At 45.4% G+C, this 15,231-nt stretch overlaps 1 protein-coding gene across 1 annotated transcript in view; it reads left to right on the top strand.

The window, feature by feature from the left end:
* The window catches only part of PRMT8 (protein arginine methyltransferase 8), a 108,578-nt gene that overhangs the window by 48,892 nt on the left and 44,455 nt on the right, over positions 1-15,231 (top strand). Inside the window, exons 3-4 of the mRNA XM_006265394.3 lie at positions 2,292-2,447; positions 14,781-14,844. Coding sequence (XP_006265456.2) covers positions 2,292-2,447; positions 14,781-14,844 — 220 coding nt within the window. The remainder of the gene's footprint in view (positions 1-2,291; positions 2,448-14,780; positions 14,845-15,231) is intronic.

Genomic DNA, 15,231 nt, shown 5'->3' with positions numbered 1-15,231 from the left:
CTTTTTTTTTTTTCCTTAAAGGGTCAGAGTCGCAGTGAGCAGGGCAGCCACTGGGGGGTTGGGGCAGTGGTGGGGGGGCGGGGACCTTGTGCAGAGTCCCCCACTCAGCATGGGGCAGTGGCTGGCAGTGGGGATCGCCCCCCCACTCGGCAGCACCTGCTGAGTTGGGGCTTTGTTTTTTTCCAAGTGCCAGAGCTGGGGCCAGCGGAGCAGCCATTGCCGGGCTTGGGGGGAATGGGCCTGGGTGATTCAGAGATTCAGAAATTCGGCAGCAGCTGAATCTCTGAATCAGATTTGGCCAAATCGATGCAGGACAGTGATATGAATCAATTAATCGAATCACTGTCCCCCGAATTGGCTGAATCCGAATCCAAAGCAAATATTAGCTGCTTTGTACAGGCCTAATGGTTTTACATGGAGGCATGTCTCTGTGAAGTGAAGTTCAAATCCACTTGAATTCAAATGACTTCTGAGAGTTCTTGGGCTACTTTTAAATTCGACTGCCTAAAGTGAAGCCGTTCAATCTATATTTATGCACTTAGATTGAGATTTTTTCCAAACAACCTGAGATTAAGACTTTTCAAGTCTCATTCAAATAATATGAGCTGGACATCCAAACTCCTTAATCATCTTTGAAGATCTCAGCCTTAACATCAAATAATTTACCTGTGAAAAATCAGGCAAATGTTTTATTTGGTTTGCCTTCATAATATAAGGCTCAGGCTAAATTATTTGATTTGCCTTCATCAAATAATTTACCTCTGAAAAATCAGGCAAATGTCTTTGGTACTATGATGGCAGTAGCAAGGACCAAGGAACAGTGAGGAATGGGATTCAGAGCAGAGGAACAGGAACTGGACCAGACTTATCACAGTCCCCATGGAAACACTGACTTAACACAAGGATCACACCAGAACTGTCCCCCTTCCATTCTTTACCCACTTCAGTCTTTGATATTGGACCAGACTCCACAATGACAAAATATCCTCTTACATATCAAAAGCTATGGCTGTACACAGCCTCCAGTACAGGCAGATGGATGAGCAGTCAGTGTATAGTGATCTTCTAAATTTGGGCTTCCATCTGATGTTTACGGCTGATTTCCTACCTATTGGCATTCAAAGATCCATTTATCCTACTGCCTAAATTATTCAGTGATGACAGCAATGTAATGAAAGGTATAGCCACTCAGATGTAATATGTAACATTTTCAAAAACAACTAAGTGTACCTTATGTGCTTAAGTTACTTTTAAAAAGGGCACGTAGCCCAGTTAAATATTTTTGACTGATGTGATTTGACCAACTTTCCCCACACTAGTACAAAATAAGAATCAGGGGCCTAACAGTGGCAAATTTAGAAATTTGGCACCTGAAGGGAGAGATAGGGATCCAACCTCTGAATGTAACATGCATATCCACTAGGAACCAGATAAAGACCCCTATACCAATGAGATAATATAATGCTCTGGCTAAATGTAGGGTAGGAGTAAGTGCTACTCCAAGCTCTGAAAATTACTCACTGTGGGTGTGTCTACATGAGACGTTTACTGCACAGTTGACTAATTAACTGCACAGTAAATGTCTTGTAAATTCAAGTACTACCCTGCTTCAAAGTTTTTTCATGTGCAGCAGCACATGTGTAGATGCTGACCGGCTGGCTGGGAGCCACCTGCCAGCGAGCTCCACACTGAGACACCCTCGTGCCCCAGCCAGCCCCTCTGCAGCACACACAGCCCAACTGGAGTAGCCCCACATGCCCAGGAGCTTCCAGGAAGCACTAAACTGTGGGGCAGTTTATTGCTGGCTCCTCGTGACACATGTAGACACACTCTCTGTGACTTTGAGCAGGTCTGTTTTTTCATAAGTGTCTACTGAACTAAGTTGCCTCTGTTCTGAGGTGCCTATCTGGGAATCTGAGGCAGAGCCTCAGGAGATAGTCCAACAATTGCATGAATGGCTTGTGTGGGAAAGCGTGAAGGTTTGCATATGTCCACCGCAGTCCATTTCTCTGACTAGTTTATCCTTTTGGTTGGCCATTTAACCAGTAAAATAGTATCTAAGAGGAACATAGATATACAAATGAGATGGTGCTCATTGTTAATAATTCACTTATGAGTGGCTTGCATTTTAAAGTTGCTTTGATGTATAATGAATCCTGTTTTGGTCCAAAAGGACTAAAAAAAAACTATTCAGGTTGAATTTTAATGATGTGTTAATGCTGAATTGTAATGACGCTGCAAATCCTGTGCCAGAAGTAAACACACAATGCCTTTTCCTCTCCCTGATACAGGAAATGTTAAAGGATGAGGTGCGTACACTAACATATCGAAATTCCATGTATCACAATAAGCATGTTTTTAAGGATAAGATTGTATTGGATGTTGGAAGTGGCACAGGGATCCTCTCCATGTTTGCTGCCAAGGCAGGAGCCAAGAAGGTATATGGGGTAAGAAGAATTTTCCATAACTTTTATTATGGTGGTTGTTGTTGAAGAGCGGGGGAGAGGAGTAGGGCTTGATTTTGTTTTTCCAGCTTGGTGTTTCATTTTTGTGTGTGTTTCCATATCTTAGTTCGAAATTCCCTTTTACATTCTGGGCACAGTCCTTCCCTGATGTAGCTGGATGCAGCACCTGTAATGACTCCAATGGAGCTATACCCATTTGCAACAATTAAGATGCTGCTGGCCCATGGCATTCTCTCTAAGAAATGAACAGGTTCCTCCTTCCACTCTTCCAGTTCTCCTTGTATTAAGTCAACTATATGGCCCACAGGCTGGACCAAGCCCAGGAAAGCAAGTCTTGTAGTCTGCAGGGTTTCCTGTAGACTGGATGACGCACCACCGGATCCAGCCTGCAGAGCTTTTCAGAGCAACTACCAGAGCAGCTGTGCTGGTGGACCCAGCACCCAGGAGGTTAATGGTACTGCTGTCCTGGCCAGTGAATTTCTGGTTTGTGAACCCTATTGGCCATGCAAATCTGTGGCAGTGAGGCAAGCAGCAGCAGCAGATGTAGCCGCCAACTCAAATGTGTTTGACACAGCTACATTAAGCTGTTTGTGTAATCTGCAGTGATCTTACTCAAAAACATTTGCATTCATTTTTATGATACAAAAAATTAAAGAGACTGGCTCCTCTTTTCAGCAAGAGGGAACGTGTTGATTATTGTAATTTGACTTATGTTCTCAGCACTTTCAAATCATCAGGAGCAGATTCTTCCAATACAGTCCTTGTGTATAACAACCAGCGGAGCCCAAACAAAAAAAGCATCTGCAAGCTTTTCGGTATCTATTACTGCACTTGGGGAGAGGCAAAGAATGATTACCTTAAATGTACTGAACATTAGGACCATTAAAGTGTAGTTCTACTCTTGAGAGGTTATTATATAGAAATTGCATCTTCTTACTACACAGATCTGGTCCCTGTGTGCATTCAGAGTCATTTCTGCTGACTTTAAAATGACAGATGCAAGTCCTTATTGCTTTCCACTCCTGTTTGCTCTGCAGAACAAACACAGCTCAGAGGAGGAGAGTGGGATTCTATTTCTTTTTGTGCCTCCTCAACAAAATAATTGTCTAAACTCCAGTCAGCTACAGCTGTGCACTGAAAGCAAAGGGATTGTGCTGAAGTCACCAAGGGCCAGATTGGAGGGTCTTTATTATGAGTCAGGAGGCATGAAATGCAAAGAAGCTAAAGCAAGTTTTAGGCCCAAATATTCTAAAGTGGGCACTGACTTTGATCCCATAATGTTTGGATGCTTAATCCGAAACCTCAGCTGCATCAAATTCACAACTGCAAAATAGAGACGGAGAAACTATTATTAAATGCTTTAGATTTAGAGGCCAGACTGAGTTGGGAGAAAGAACCAGCTCTTTTTATATGAAGAGCATATTTCACCTGAGGTCTCTGTAACAATAGACCTAGATCCCCCTCCAGAACAGAACAGAACAGAACAGAACAGAACAGAACAGAACAGAACAGAACAGAACTCTATGTCATCAAATCGAGGCAAATATCCTCAGCCCATCCTGGATTTCAGAGCATGTTAAAATACCAACATTTGTCACATTATCAAGCAGTGTTGAGATGCCCCAGTTTTTCTCTAGATTACGAAAAAATGTTGGTATTTCAGATTGGACCATGTGGGAGCTGCTGGCAAAAGCAGCTTTTCTAATGATAGCTATGGTCCACACCTGATCTACCAGCTGGAGTGCCATAAACAACACCCTCTCATTTCTCATTAATCTGTGATCCACGTCTCTTTTAATCCAAGACCTAGTTCACTTTTCTTCTTTTCTTGGTGCTCTCTTGTTTCCCAATTCATGTTCCTGAATATATTTCCTTGTCATTGCCTACTTGCTCAGCCATCTTCTAGCAGCACTATGAGTCTACCGGTAGAAGAGGCCAACATGGACACAGAAACAGTAAAATTCTTAACCAGGCAAGATCTTTCTTGGGAGATGCCTGTTGTAAGAACCTAAGATATAAGAAAGGGAGTGCTTGTTCCTAGAGGGGGTGAAACCATGAGGGACTACTAGATACTGTTGATGACCTTTGCACTTGCAGTCACTTCTGGCACTGCAATACGCAATAAATTAACAAAAGAATAGGCTCTCTCAACAAATGTATATGAATTCTAGGGTATTTTTAGTTAAACCTGGCAGCAAAGGTAATTATGAGTTAAACTGACATGTTATGACATGAAGACATACAGTTGATGTAAGTTGATCTGAGGATTAATTAAATTAGAAGATAAAACACAATACATGGAATGTTACAGAGTTACAGCAAATTAGTATGATGGATACATTCAGATTTTAATGCAGCACAAGGTTATATGCTATACCTCTCTCTGAGCCAGTGACCTAGATATCGATTCCAGGGTGCATTGGCATAGTTAGCTTTGTTGGGCTTTTTACCACAGGCCTCTGAAGTAGTTGTAGTGTTCATGAAACACTGGTCCCCATTCTACGTAAAGTTGGGGCAGAACTGGTCATATGTGTTTCTTTGAAACATAAGGGGAAATAGTTCCCTATGTGCTGGGCTAGTAAGAGTGGAGATCATTAAAAGGAAGTGATAAGAACACAGTGAGCAGAAAAAATCTGGAGACGCAAGTGGATGGTCAATGTAAAAAGAAGAAAGCTTCAGGGAATCAAGCTGACACCCGAGGCAAATCTCCTGTAGAGGTGGGAAAAGTCTGAGGGAGTTAGAAACACAACCAGTGAGAGAAATTGAGACAGAACCGTACCCTGTAAGAAGATGTTGTTGCATCAAAATCTAAGCACTTGTGGAATCAGGTGGATTTCACTGGAACTCTATATGCTGGAAGAAAACTACAGGAAAAGAGCTGACAATGTCAAAGTGTTCTTTTTCAGCATTTTCAGAATGAAATGTTCCAAGTGTTTGTTTTCAAACTTTTTTTACGTTTTGGATTTTCTATGATATGACAGAAAAGTCAGTCAACGTTGAAACAAAAGGGCTTGATTGTCTGTAATGGGGTGTGTGTGTGTGTGTGTGTGTGTGTGTGTGTGTGTGTGTGTGTGTGTGTTCCCCTTCTTCACAAGTATAAGAATTTGGGGACTTTTGTTCCTCATTGGAATGGAGCCAGATTTTTGAAATCTCAAAATCTTTCATGAAACAGAATGCCCTCTTAAACATAAATCTAGCTAGAAAAGTTGGGGAGATATCTGTGTTCCAATTCTGAAAGTATTAGGAACACATAGTTAAAGAAAAGAAAAGACGTGTACTTAAATACCCAAGGCAGAGAAAAATATGAGTCAGGGCAGTGAAACAGGATCTTTTTAAATGATCTTAGAGAGTTAGATTCAGCAAACTCCACACAGCAGGGTGCAGTGGGATTTGATGCAGCTAAGGAAATGAATTGTACTTAAGGGAGGCAGTATTCTTCCCCAGGACAGGTTCTTTGGGATGTGCCTGTTATAGCGCTTCAGTGTTCCCTCTGCAAGCTAGTCCTGCATCACGTTTGAAGGTAGGTGGTGGGAGTAAGGTCATGAGTCCCCCAACCATTTTGGGGGGGTGGGTTTACGCCAACAAAAGTGCTGAAATGGAGCAAAGCTTGTGCTCCCCTGGAGACCGGACCTCAAACGTGACTTGACCCTTTCATGGGCATACCCATTAGGCCTGTACAAAGTGGCAAGTATTCACTTCGGATTTGGATGTGGCTGATTTGCAGGGACAGCGATTCAATTCAGAGATTCAAATCACTGTATCAATTCGATTCAGCCAAATTGAATCCAAAGATTTGATGCTGCTTTGGAGATTCGGCCACAGACTAAACAGGCAGCAGTCCTCACCATGCTGGACACAGCTGCCTCCAGCTGCTACGTCTGTTGTGGTGGGTGGAGTGGGGAGGGAAAGAGTGTGGGGGAGGGAGGGATTGGGGCTGGGGCTGGGACAAGCTTCCCAGCCAGGGTAGGGGATGCAGGACTCAGGGATGGGGGGAGGAGGGCGTGGGTGCAGCAGCGCTCGAAGCTGAGGCTATGCCCTGCTGCCACTTGCCCAGCTGGGATGGGGGGACGGGATGTGGGCATGGCTCACTCCAGGCAGAAGGGGGGCAAGCGGGAGCAGGGCATAACCCGCTGCTTGCCCAGCCGGGGCAGAGGTCCGCAGGATGCAGGTGCTGCTCGCTGTGCTGATGTGGGCACGGCAGCACTGGGAATGGGGGCTTTGCCCTACTGCTGCTTGCCCAGCCAGGGCGACGAGGGCATGATGCAGGCGCTGCTTGCTCCAGGCAGAAGGGGGCAAGCAGCAGCAGGGCAGAGCCTGCACTCCCAGCACTGCTGCGTCCACATCCTGCGCCCCCGCCCCCCCAGCTGGGCAAGCGGTGGCAGCACCCACATCCTGCACCCTACCACCCCAGCTGGACAAGCGGTGGGATATCCCTTGCCACCGTTTGTCCCCTTCTGCCCAGAGTGAGGTGTGCCTGCATTGTGCCCCCTCCCTACACCCCGGCTGGGCAAGCAGCAGCAGGGCATAGCCCCCAATCCCAGCGCCAGCACATCCACATCCTGTGCCCCTCCCCTGCCCCATCTGGGCAAGCGGTGGGAGCGCCCGCATCTGACACCCCCCCTGCTCCGTCTTGGCAAGTGATGGGCTATGTCCTGCTGCTGCTTGCCCCTTTACACCCGGAGCAAGCCACGCCTGCATCGTGTGTGTCCCCGCCCCACCCTAGGCGGGCAAGTGGCAGCAGGGCATAGTCCCCACTCTGAGTGCTGCTGCACCTGCATCCCATGCCCACCCACCCCCCTCTCTGAGTCCTGCACCTTGCTCTGGCCGGGCAGCTTGTCCCAGCCCCAGCCCCAATCCCTGCTTCCCCCACGTCCCTTCCCTCCCCCCTCCGCCAACTACAACAGACTTACCAGCTGGAGGCAGCTGTGTCCAGCAAGGTGAGGACTGCTGCCTGTTTAGTCTATGGCCGAATCTCCAAAGTGGCACTGAATCTTCTCTGAATTGATTCAGAGGCTTCCAATTTGATTCGGAGCTTCTAATGGTTCTTCCAATTCAATTTGGATTTGGCGATTCAGTCGCTGAATTGAGCCAAATCTCCTCCGAATTGAATCGGCTACTGAAGCTTCACACAGCCCTAATACCCATCCTACCTCATCCTGCACTGAATGTCATGCAGACCAACTATGTTTCAGCTTTCAATGGACTGTGAAAAGTCACTGGGCAAATAAAGCCTTGCAGGGTGTTTTCTGCAGCTCTATAGCTCAATCCCATAGGAAAATTAGATAAATGAAGAATGCAGAGCATTACTGACAGTTTATCTGGAAGTAATATTATAAGGGGTCTCTCAAAGGATTTGTTCACAGGTATGATACCACTGTTTTCATGTACAGCTGGGAAGACAGCGAAGATAACACTAATCACACTAGTAGGTAAAACAAGGCTTCAACAGAATCACAAACACCTTGATGGACATTATTGCTACTCTATCTCACTCTCCACTTTTGCCTCAGTATTTACTCCAAATATTGAGGTAATATTGTCAAGGTACCTAAGGAAACTGGAAAGCTTTTAAGCTCCACCACTGACAGAGTTCCACCATCAGAAGTGTGCTGGCAACATGGATAGAAAAATCAACGACAGCTCATTAAAGGAAAATGGAAAGTGTTTCCTCCAGGAAGAAATAATTAAAAGCACATGTTTTAAATAGAGGGATCTTGGCAGGGCAGCAGTGCTGCCAGGAAAGCAAATGGAATTCTTGTCAACAAGTCAAGACAGCCGCAAAACAACTTGGGTCATAGTAATAAGAAGGGTGTAAATCAATCAAGCTAATTATTGTGCACTGCCTATCATGGGGGGGTGAGTGGGGGGGCAGCCATACCCCCTTCAGGGGTGTGGTGTAAGTGCAGTGAAGAGAGATCACTACACATACTACACTGCCAAAGGGATGCCAGTGAGCTCAGACCTTTCTGATCTCATCAGCTGTTCAAAGTGGGGTCTGCCCAGAGTCCCTGTCAGCACAGTTCTGGGGCCCAGGGAAGGAGTGCCACTGCTGTTCATGTCCCACCAGGATGTAGGCATCTGGTCTGGGGCCACTCAGAGATCCAGGTACCAAGCAGAGTCAGGATGGAGAGCAGAATCGGAAGACAGACTGGGTCTGAAAGCCAGGAGGTCAGTCTGAGAGCAGGATCTAGGAGAGACCAGGTTGAGAAGCCAGGAGATCCGGCAGAGAATGAAGTCAAGGAGCAAGCTGGAGGGAATGACAAAGCAGTCTTGGGTTGGGTTGAGCCCCGTGCCCAGACACTTCCTGTCCTGTACAGGAGTTTATATGGTGAAGCAGAGGGTCAATTGACCCTAGCCAGCCACTTCAGTAACAGGGAGTGGGTGGATGTTTAGGTCCTGCTGGAAGCTCCAGACCATCCTGGATCAGTCTCAGTGAGGATGAACAGCTGTCTTGGCTAGACTGAGGCTCTAGGTTTGAGGTCATAGCCTGACAATGCACCCTTCCCCTCTGTAAGCCAAGGAAAGGAGGGGATGAGCAATGGCAACACTCAGCTCTGGAGCCCAGGGGCTGAGCACTGCTGTTCCTCCCTTCTTTTCCCCTGTTCATTGGAAGTAGGGAGAGGAAGGGCAAAAGTCAGTATTGCTCACCTCCTGGATTCAGAGCTGCATGAAAACAGGAGCTGTAGCTACAGCCTGTGCTGATCGGCTGGATGAGCTCAGAGAAGTCACTGCACATGCAGTGCACTGCCAAAGGGGGGTAGGGGAGTGGCAGACTGCATTGCTGTACCCCGCCACATCAGCATCTGTCCCTGCTGCCTACCGATGTTCAGAGATGAGTTAAGAATACTGAACAGGGTTAGGGGCTACACATTTTTTAAAAAATGGAGGGATTTCAGAGGTTGGGTAAGATATTTTTCCCTAGGTAATAAAATACTTGACAACAATAGATGAGTGCCATCATTCCCAATGCCTGTCTCAAAGATTAAGCCATGCACATTTAAGTACACATGGCTGGTGCAGTGAAAGAGCTAAGGCACAGAGTGCTTACATAAGGTATGAGAGCTAATGGCAGAGCTGGGAACAGAAGCCGCGTGGCCTAACTACTTATTCCAGGCCTATAAAAAGATTTAAAATAAAAAAACCTCACAAGGAAAGTTGGAGAAAACTGAATATGTGCCATCCAGTTCAAATATGATATAGTTGAAACCTATAAATAAATATCACAAAGGGGAATTTAAAAGGTGACAAGGGCCAATAGTTCCCGCTGGTGAGGAAAAAACAAGGAATACCTTCAACTTGAAATTGTCAGCTTAAAACAATGAAATCTAGTCATTTCAAGGGTGATGCCTAGTCCTGTTTCCGTCTGTCAGTTTTCTGTCACTTTATATTTGTACTTTCCTATTTCTTATGTGCACTTTCTTATTTCAACAAAATAAGACTCCCCCCCCCCAGGTAAAACACTTCATGTAAAGCAGAAAATCACTAAACAAACCATGGTAGAGAGGCTTCAGTTAAACCAGTGACTGTGAAAATGTTTTCAAATTGGTCTAAACAAATCGGTCTCTTTCAGGCCATGTCATTTTAGACATTAATTCTAATAGCAGGTATATCTCCTAACACACATGCATTTTGAATTGACTGTCCCTTGAAACTGCAGCCTGTGAAAATTAGGTAAAATATCTGGAAAACTATTACAACACTCAGAGCATTCCAGACAATGGAACAAGATGCCTGGGGAGATGGTTAATTAATTACTAATTAATTTAATCCTGTCATAATACTGTGGGATGGACTAGCTGACCTACTTAAAGGTCCCTGCTAACCCAAAGAAATCCATTATTCCAAACAACTTTTGGCGTAATGAGGTTATTTTCTTGTTTTACTGCTGTGCCATTTCTTAGATGATTATCTGTGCATACTGGGGGGCATTAAAATTCATCCAGATGATCAATTCCATTTAATAATCAGCTGTTTCAGATACCGGGGAGTTGCTGGGCCTGGAAGCACCCCCACTTATGGAGTAAGAAAGGTTTCAGAATTTCTTCTGCAGAACTTGTTAACTGTCCAGCAGAGAGCTAAAGAATATAAAAGCTCTTCTGGCCCTCTCAAGCTACAGGTGTCACCTTTGCAGGTTTAGGTTTAAGTCTTTAAGGACTCCAGAACACCTTATGGTCTGTGTTACAAACCAGCCACCTTCTGTATTGTCACAGTTCTGATACAAGTGGACACAGCCGCTGAGTGTCTGCAAGTCCCCTCAGTCCATTGCTCAAGGGTGCATTTCAGGGAACTGGTCTCTTCACTGGGCCTTTCTATGGATCTCTGAAGTCCAGTACCCTAATACCCAACATCAGTAGCTCAGACATCGTGTAGTAACGTGAGTGTCACTGCCTAATCAAGGGAAGCAATTCTTTTACTGTATTCAGCACTGGTGAGACCTCACCTGGAGAACTATGTCCAGTTTTGGGCCCTGCACTTCAAGAAGGATGTGGACAGTTTGTGAATCCAGTGCAGGGTAACAAAAGTGATCAGGGGCTTGGGAAACAAGATTTATGAGGAAAGGCTAAAAGAATTAGGGTTATTAAGCCAGGAGAAGAGAAGACGGAGAGGGACTTTAATAACAGTCTTTAAATCCCTAAAGGAGGATTATAGAGAAGATGGAGGTTTTTTCTGTGGCTGAAGGGGGCAGGACTAGGAGCAATGGTCTCAAGCTGCAGCAAGGAAAATTTAAGATGGAGTTTAGGAGGACTTTCTGATGATGCGGGTGGTCAGGCTAGCTAGAGAAGTTGTGGAATCTCCATTCTTGGAAACTTTCAAAAGCAGGTTAGACAGACAGACACTTGGCTGGGATGGTTTAGTCACGGATGATCCTGCCTTGAGCAGGGGGCTGGACTACATGACCAGTAGGTCCCTTCCAGACCTACTTTCCTATGATCCCATGAACCTCCTGACCTCTGGTAGCTTACACATGATCTTCAACAACTGAAGCAAGCTCTGGGTACTCTGGCTTCCAATTCAACCTCTCTAGTGACATAATGGGACAGGAAAACAAGGAGCACAGGCTTTGTGAAGAAATTGCCCTTAAAGTACTAGACAATTACAAACCCTTGCAAAATAACAAACGTCCTGCTCAAGTATGGCCCTTCTCCAAGTATGATCATATTCCTTGGGTAACCAAATATATTAATTATTTCAGTCTAGAGAAAGTCCTACCCTTCCTCTCTCTTTAGCCCAGTCTTTTTCCATGTGTCAATGGATCCTACCTATCCCCAGAGAATCACTCCTTCACTTCTTCTTAGATATACTCTTTTCCCTTTGGCCAGGTGGCAAAGCTGAGAAACTCCAGGCTCTTCCCTCCCCTACCCCTCCATCCTGCCTCACCTCTGTCAGGTTTCACACAGACACAGTCAGTGTGGGCCTTGGGTCTAGGATTCATTGTTCCATATGGAGAGACCAGTAGTAAGACAGGCACACTGGTGACTTTAGATTGCTCTGTGATAACTTCTCAGTTCCTGTCATTCACCTGTGACAAGAATCTTTCCTGGCCAGGGACTTACCAGAATGTATTCTAATAACCTTGCCATGGGCAAAGCTAGACATATGTTCAGACTCAAACAACATGGACAGCCTGATCCAAAACAGAGGTTACCATAGAAAATTAAATCAACTTACTGATCCAGATGTATCCCACTGTCACAGGATTAAGTCAAAGCTCTAGGTATAGAGTTGATCAAACAGCATAGGTGGGTTGTAGCATTTTCAAAAATATGAAAAGAGAGTCAGTTAAAAAGGGGGTGCTGGTAAATGGTGACCATTTTCTTAGAGGACTTGAGTACTACAACAATGTTTTCGGGGTAGCACAGTGACGAGCTGTTGAATAAAGCTCTCTACCTCTTTGTATTTTCTTTACATTCTTAATAACCTCCTCTGCTTGTCCTCTTGTGTCCAATCACAAAGAAACCTTCCAAAAGGGAAGGAGGATCATGTGATGTTTGAAAACCGGGAACAAGATTCTCCAAACCCTTATTTCCAGCTTCTTTGTTCTGTACAAAATAGCCAGAATTCTGCCCTGCTGGCATAGTTGGGGATTTGTTTGCAGAAGGGAACGTCTATGTGGTTAAAGCCATCCTTCATCCTTAAAGCACAGGGACATATTGTGGGAAGCAGGGAGTAAAACCAGTGTATGTTGTGCTCCATTGAGCTTAGGCAGCTTGGCTGTCAGCAGCTTTCATGTTTGGGGAAGGGCATGATAGGTAATAGAAAAACACCTATATGGAATGAAAACCTGAAAGAAAGTCCCATATGCCAGCTACAGTAAACATAGCTCAGATACTATTGAAGATAGGGGCCCAGTAGTATGCATATATTTCAAGTCAAGGAGGAACAAGTGATTGATTAATACTGAACCCCTTTACATCACATGAAATCAGAAGCAAAAGCCAATACGCCCAATACTCTTGTCACTATCTTTGCACTATAGGACTGTAAGTGAAGGGAAATCAGGTTGAATGAAATTACCTGAGTGTAACACTAGCGTGAGAGCAGAACAAGATTCTGAGCTTCTCAAAGAGGTCTGGGAAACAGCACAGTATTAACCACAGGAGATGACAGAAACAGAAAGTCCTGAATTGAGAAGGATTCTGGATGTTATGTTAAAAGTATGTAAAATAATATCAGAGTACACAGAAACATAGGGGTGAGAGAGGGCTCACAACCCCTTTGTGCTCAAGGCTACTGTTAACCAAAGGAAGCCACAAAACTCAACACTACAAAACCTCTTTCACAATTACAAAGAACTATATTTGAAACATCAAGAATATGCCACAGGTAAAAGCTGACAAGATGAGGACACTGCCAATGCCCTGCAACTGCACCAAGAGGAAAGTGGTTAGTTAATTTCTCATATGGAAATGTTTAGACTTCCAAGGATACATACTGCTGCCAGAGATGGTCTGTGGCAGTGGTGCTCAATCTTTTTCATCAATGGGCCGGATGGGCAGTGCCTGGTCCCCCCATGGGCCAAATGTGGCCCATGGCCCCAGTCCAATGCCCAGAGTAGGTGCAGCAGGACCCCATCCAGTGGTGCAGAGAGGACAGCCTGGCCCCAATTTAGCTGCATGAGGAGAAGGGAGCTTGGCCCATTCCCAACGCAGCCATGTTGGGGGAAGAAGTGTGGCCTGGCCCTGATTTACCTGTGTGGGGAGAAAAAGGCCTGGCCTAGCTCCATCTGACTGTGCAGGTGGAGGAGATGTGGAAATTTGGCAGCCAGGGAAGGTGGCGGTATTAATGACCAGTGCTCCCCTGCTTCCAAATTTTCTGACCCATGGGGAGCCCCGCAAGCCATATGCCATGGCTCTGCAGACTGCATTTGGCCTATGGGCTGGAAGTTAAGCACCCCTGGTCTCTGGTAATGATAAACAGTCATTTTTCCAAATAAGCTGATACTGAAATGCAGGGGTGCTCATCCTCTGGCCCACAGGCCAAATGCAGTCCCACCCATGGGGCTTCCTACCGATCAGGAATTTTAGCAGCAAGGGAGCAGTGGTAATAATTATGGCCACCCTCCTCCACTGTCAAATTCCTAAGCCCCAAGCCCCGAGCAACACGTTGGGGCCAGGTCACGCTCCTTCCTTCTGACTCCATGGCTGGATGAGGCCAGGCCATGCCTCTCCCCCTGGGATGGTTGGGGCCTGACCATGCTCCTTTCCCCACATTAGAGCTGGGTCATGCCCCCTGCCCCCCACAGGGCCAGGTTGAAGCCAGGATGCCCCCCTGAGCCCCACTACACAACCAGATGGGGCCCTGGTATGATCACTCCATGCTGGATCAAGACCACCAGCTGGATCCAGCCTGTGGATGGCCCAGGCTCTGCCCATCTGGCCTACCAGCCAAACAGGTTGCGCACCACTGCTGAAATGGTTGATGCAACCTGCTATTTATCCTTTGCAGTACTTCTAAGGGCCAGCTTCTTTACAACATAGTCTGAATTATTTGGGGTAAATTAAGGTATATTGCAGGTAAGTAATGAAGTATGACACAGGACCACTTTCACTCACATTTCCACTTAACATTTAGAGACTATCTTACTGTATAAGCCATTTATTTTTTTAAAAAAGTGTCACCTATAATGCATACACTTCACAGTTCTCCTATTAAGATATCACCCCTTTATGGTTGGATTACACATAAACCTTTGATCTGATCTGCTGTCAGTGACTCCACATTTCATCCAAGCTCTGCTGTCTTCAATAGATTGTACTGCTATTCAGTGCCTCTGAAGTCTAACACAAAGCTCTTCTTTGTCCTGTTTTTCTTTAGATTGAATGCTCCAGTATATCTGACTACTCAGAAAAAATTATCAAGGCGAACCACTTGGACAACAGTAAGACATATCTCAGAATAATTTCTGCAGAAAAAAAAAGAGCTGAATGGCTCCTGCTCTTTGTGGTTGATTTCTGTTGTGTAGCTTATGTGTAAATGATAGTTTGGCATATCCCCTTTATGTATTTATTTAGTTGGGTGTTTTTTTCCAAAGACAGCCATTCATAGACCTGGGCCTCCTGAACATCACTGAAAATCAATCACAGTCCACACAAAAATAATGACCAGCCCAGTAGTGCTTACAAGCAACTGAAGTAAATGAACACAACTGGAGTGGATAGTAATTCAATGCGGCTAAATAGACCAACGTTCTATTACATTTCACAGGAAATTCGGCAACTATATTTTTCCCCACCCTGAAACTATAGTGGGGGCAATTCTACAGCCA

Source organism: Alligator mississippiensis, chromosome 4, assembly GCF_030867095.1.
Source record: "Alligator mississippiensis isolate rAllMis1 chromosome 4, rAllMis1, whole genome shotgun sequence".
Lineage (NCBI taxonomy): Eukaryota > Metazoa > Chordata > Crocodylia > Alligatoridae > Alligator > Alligator mississippiensis.
Note: the sequence above shows the minus strand (reverse complement) of the source record. Positions and strands in the feature narration are given on the sequence as shown.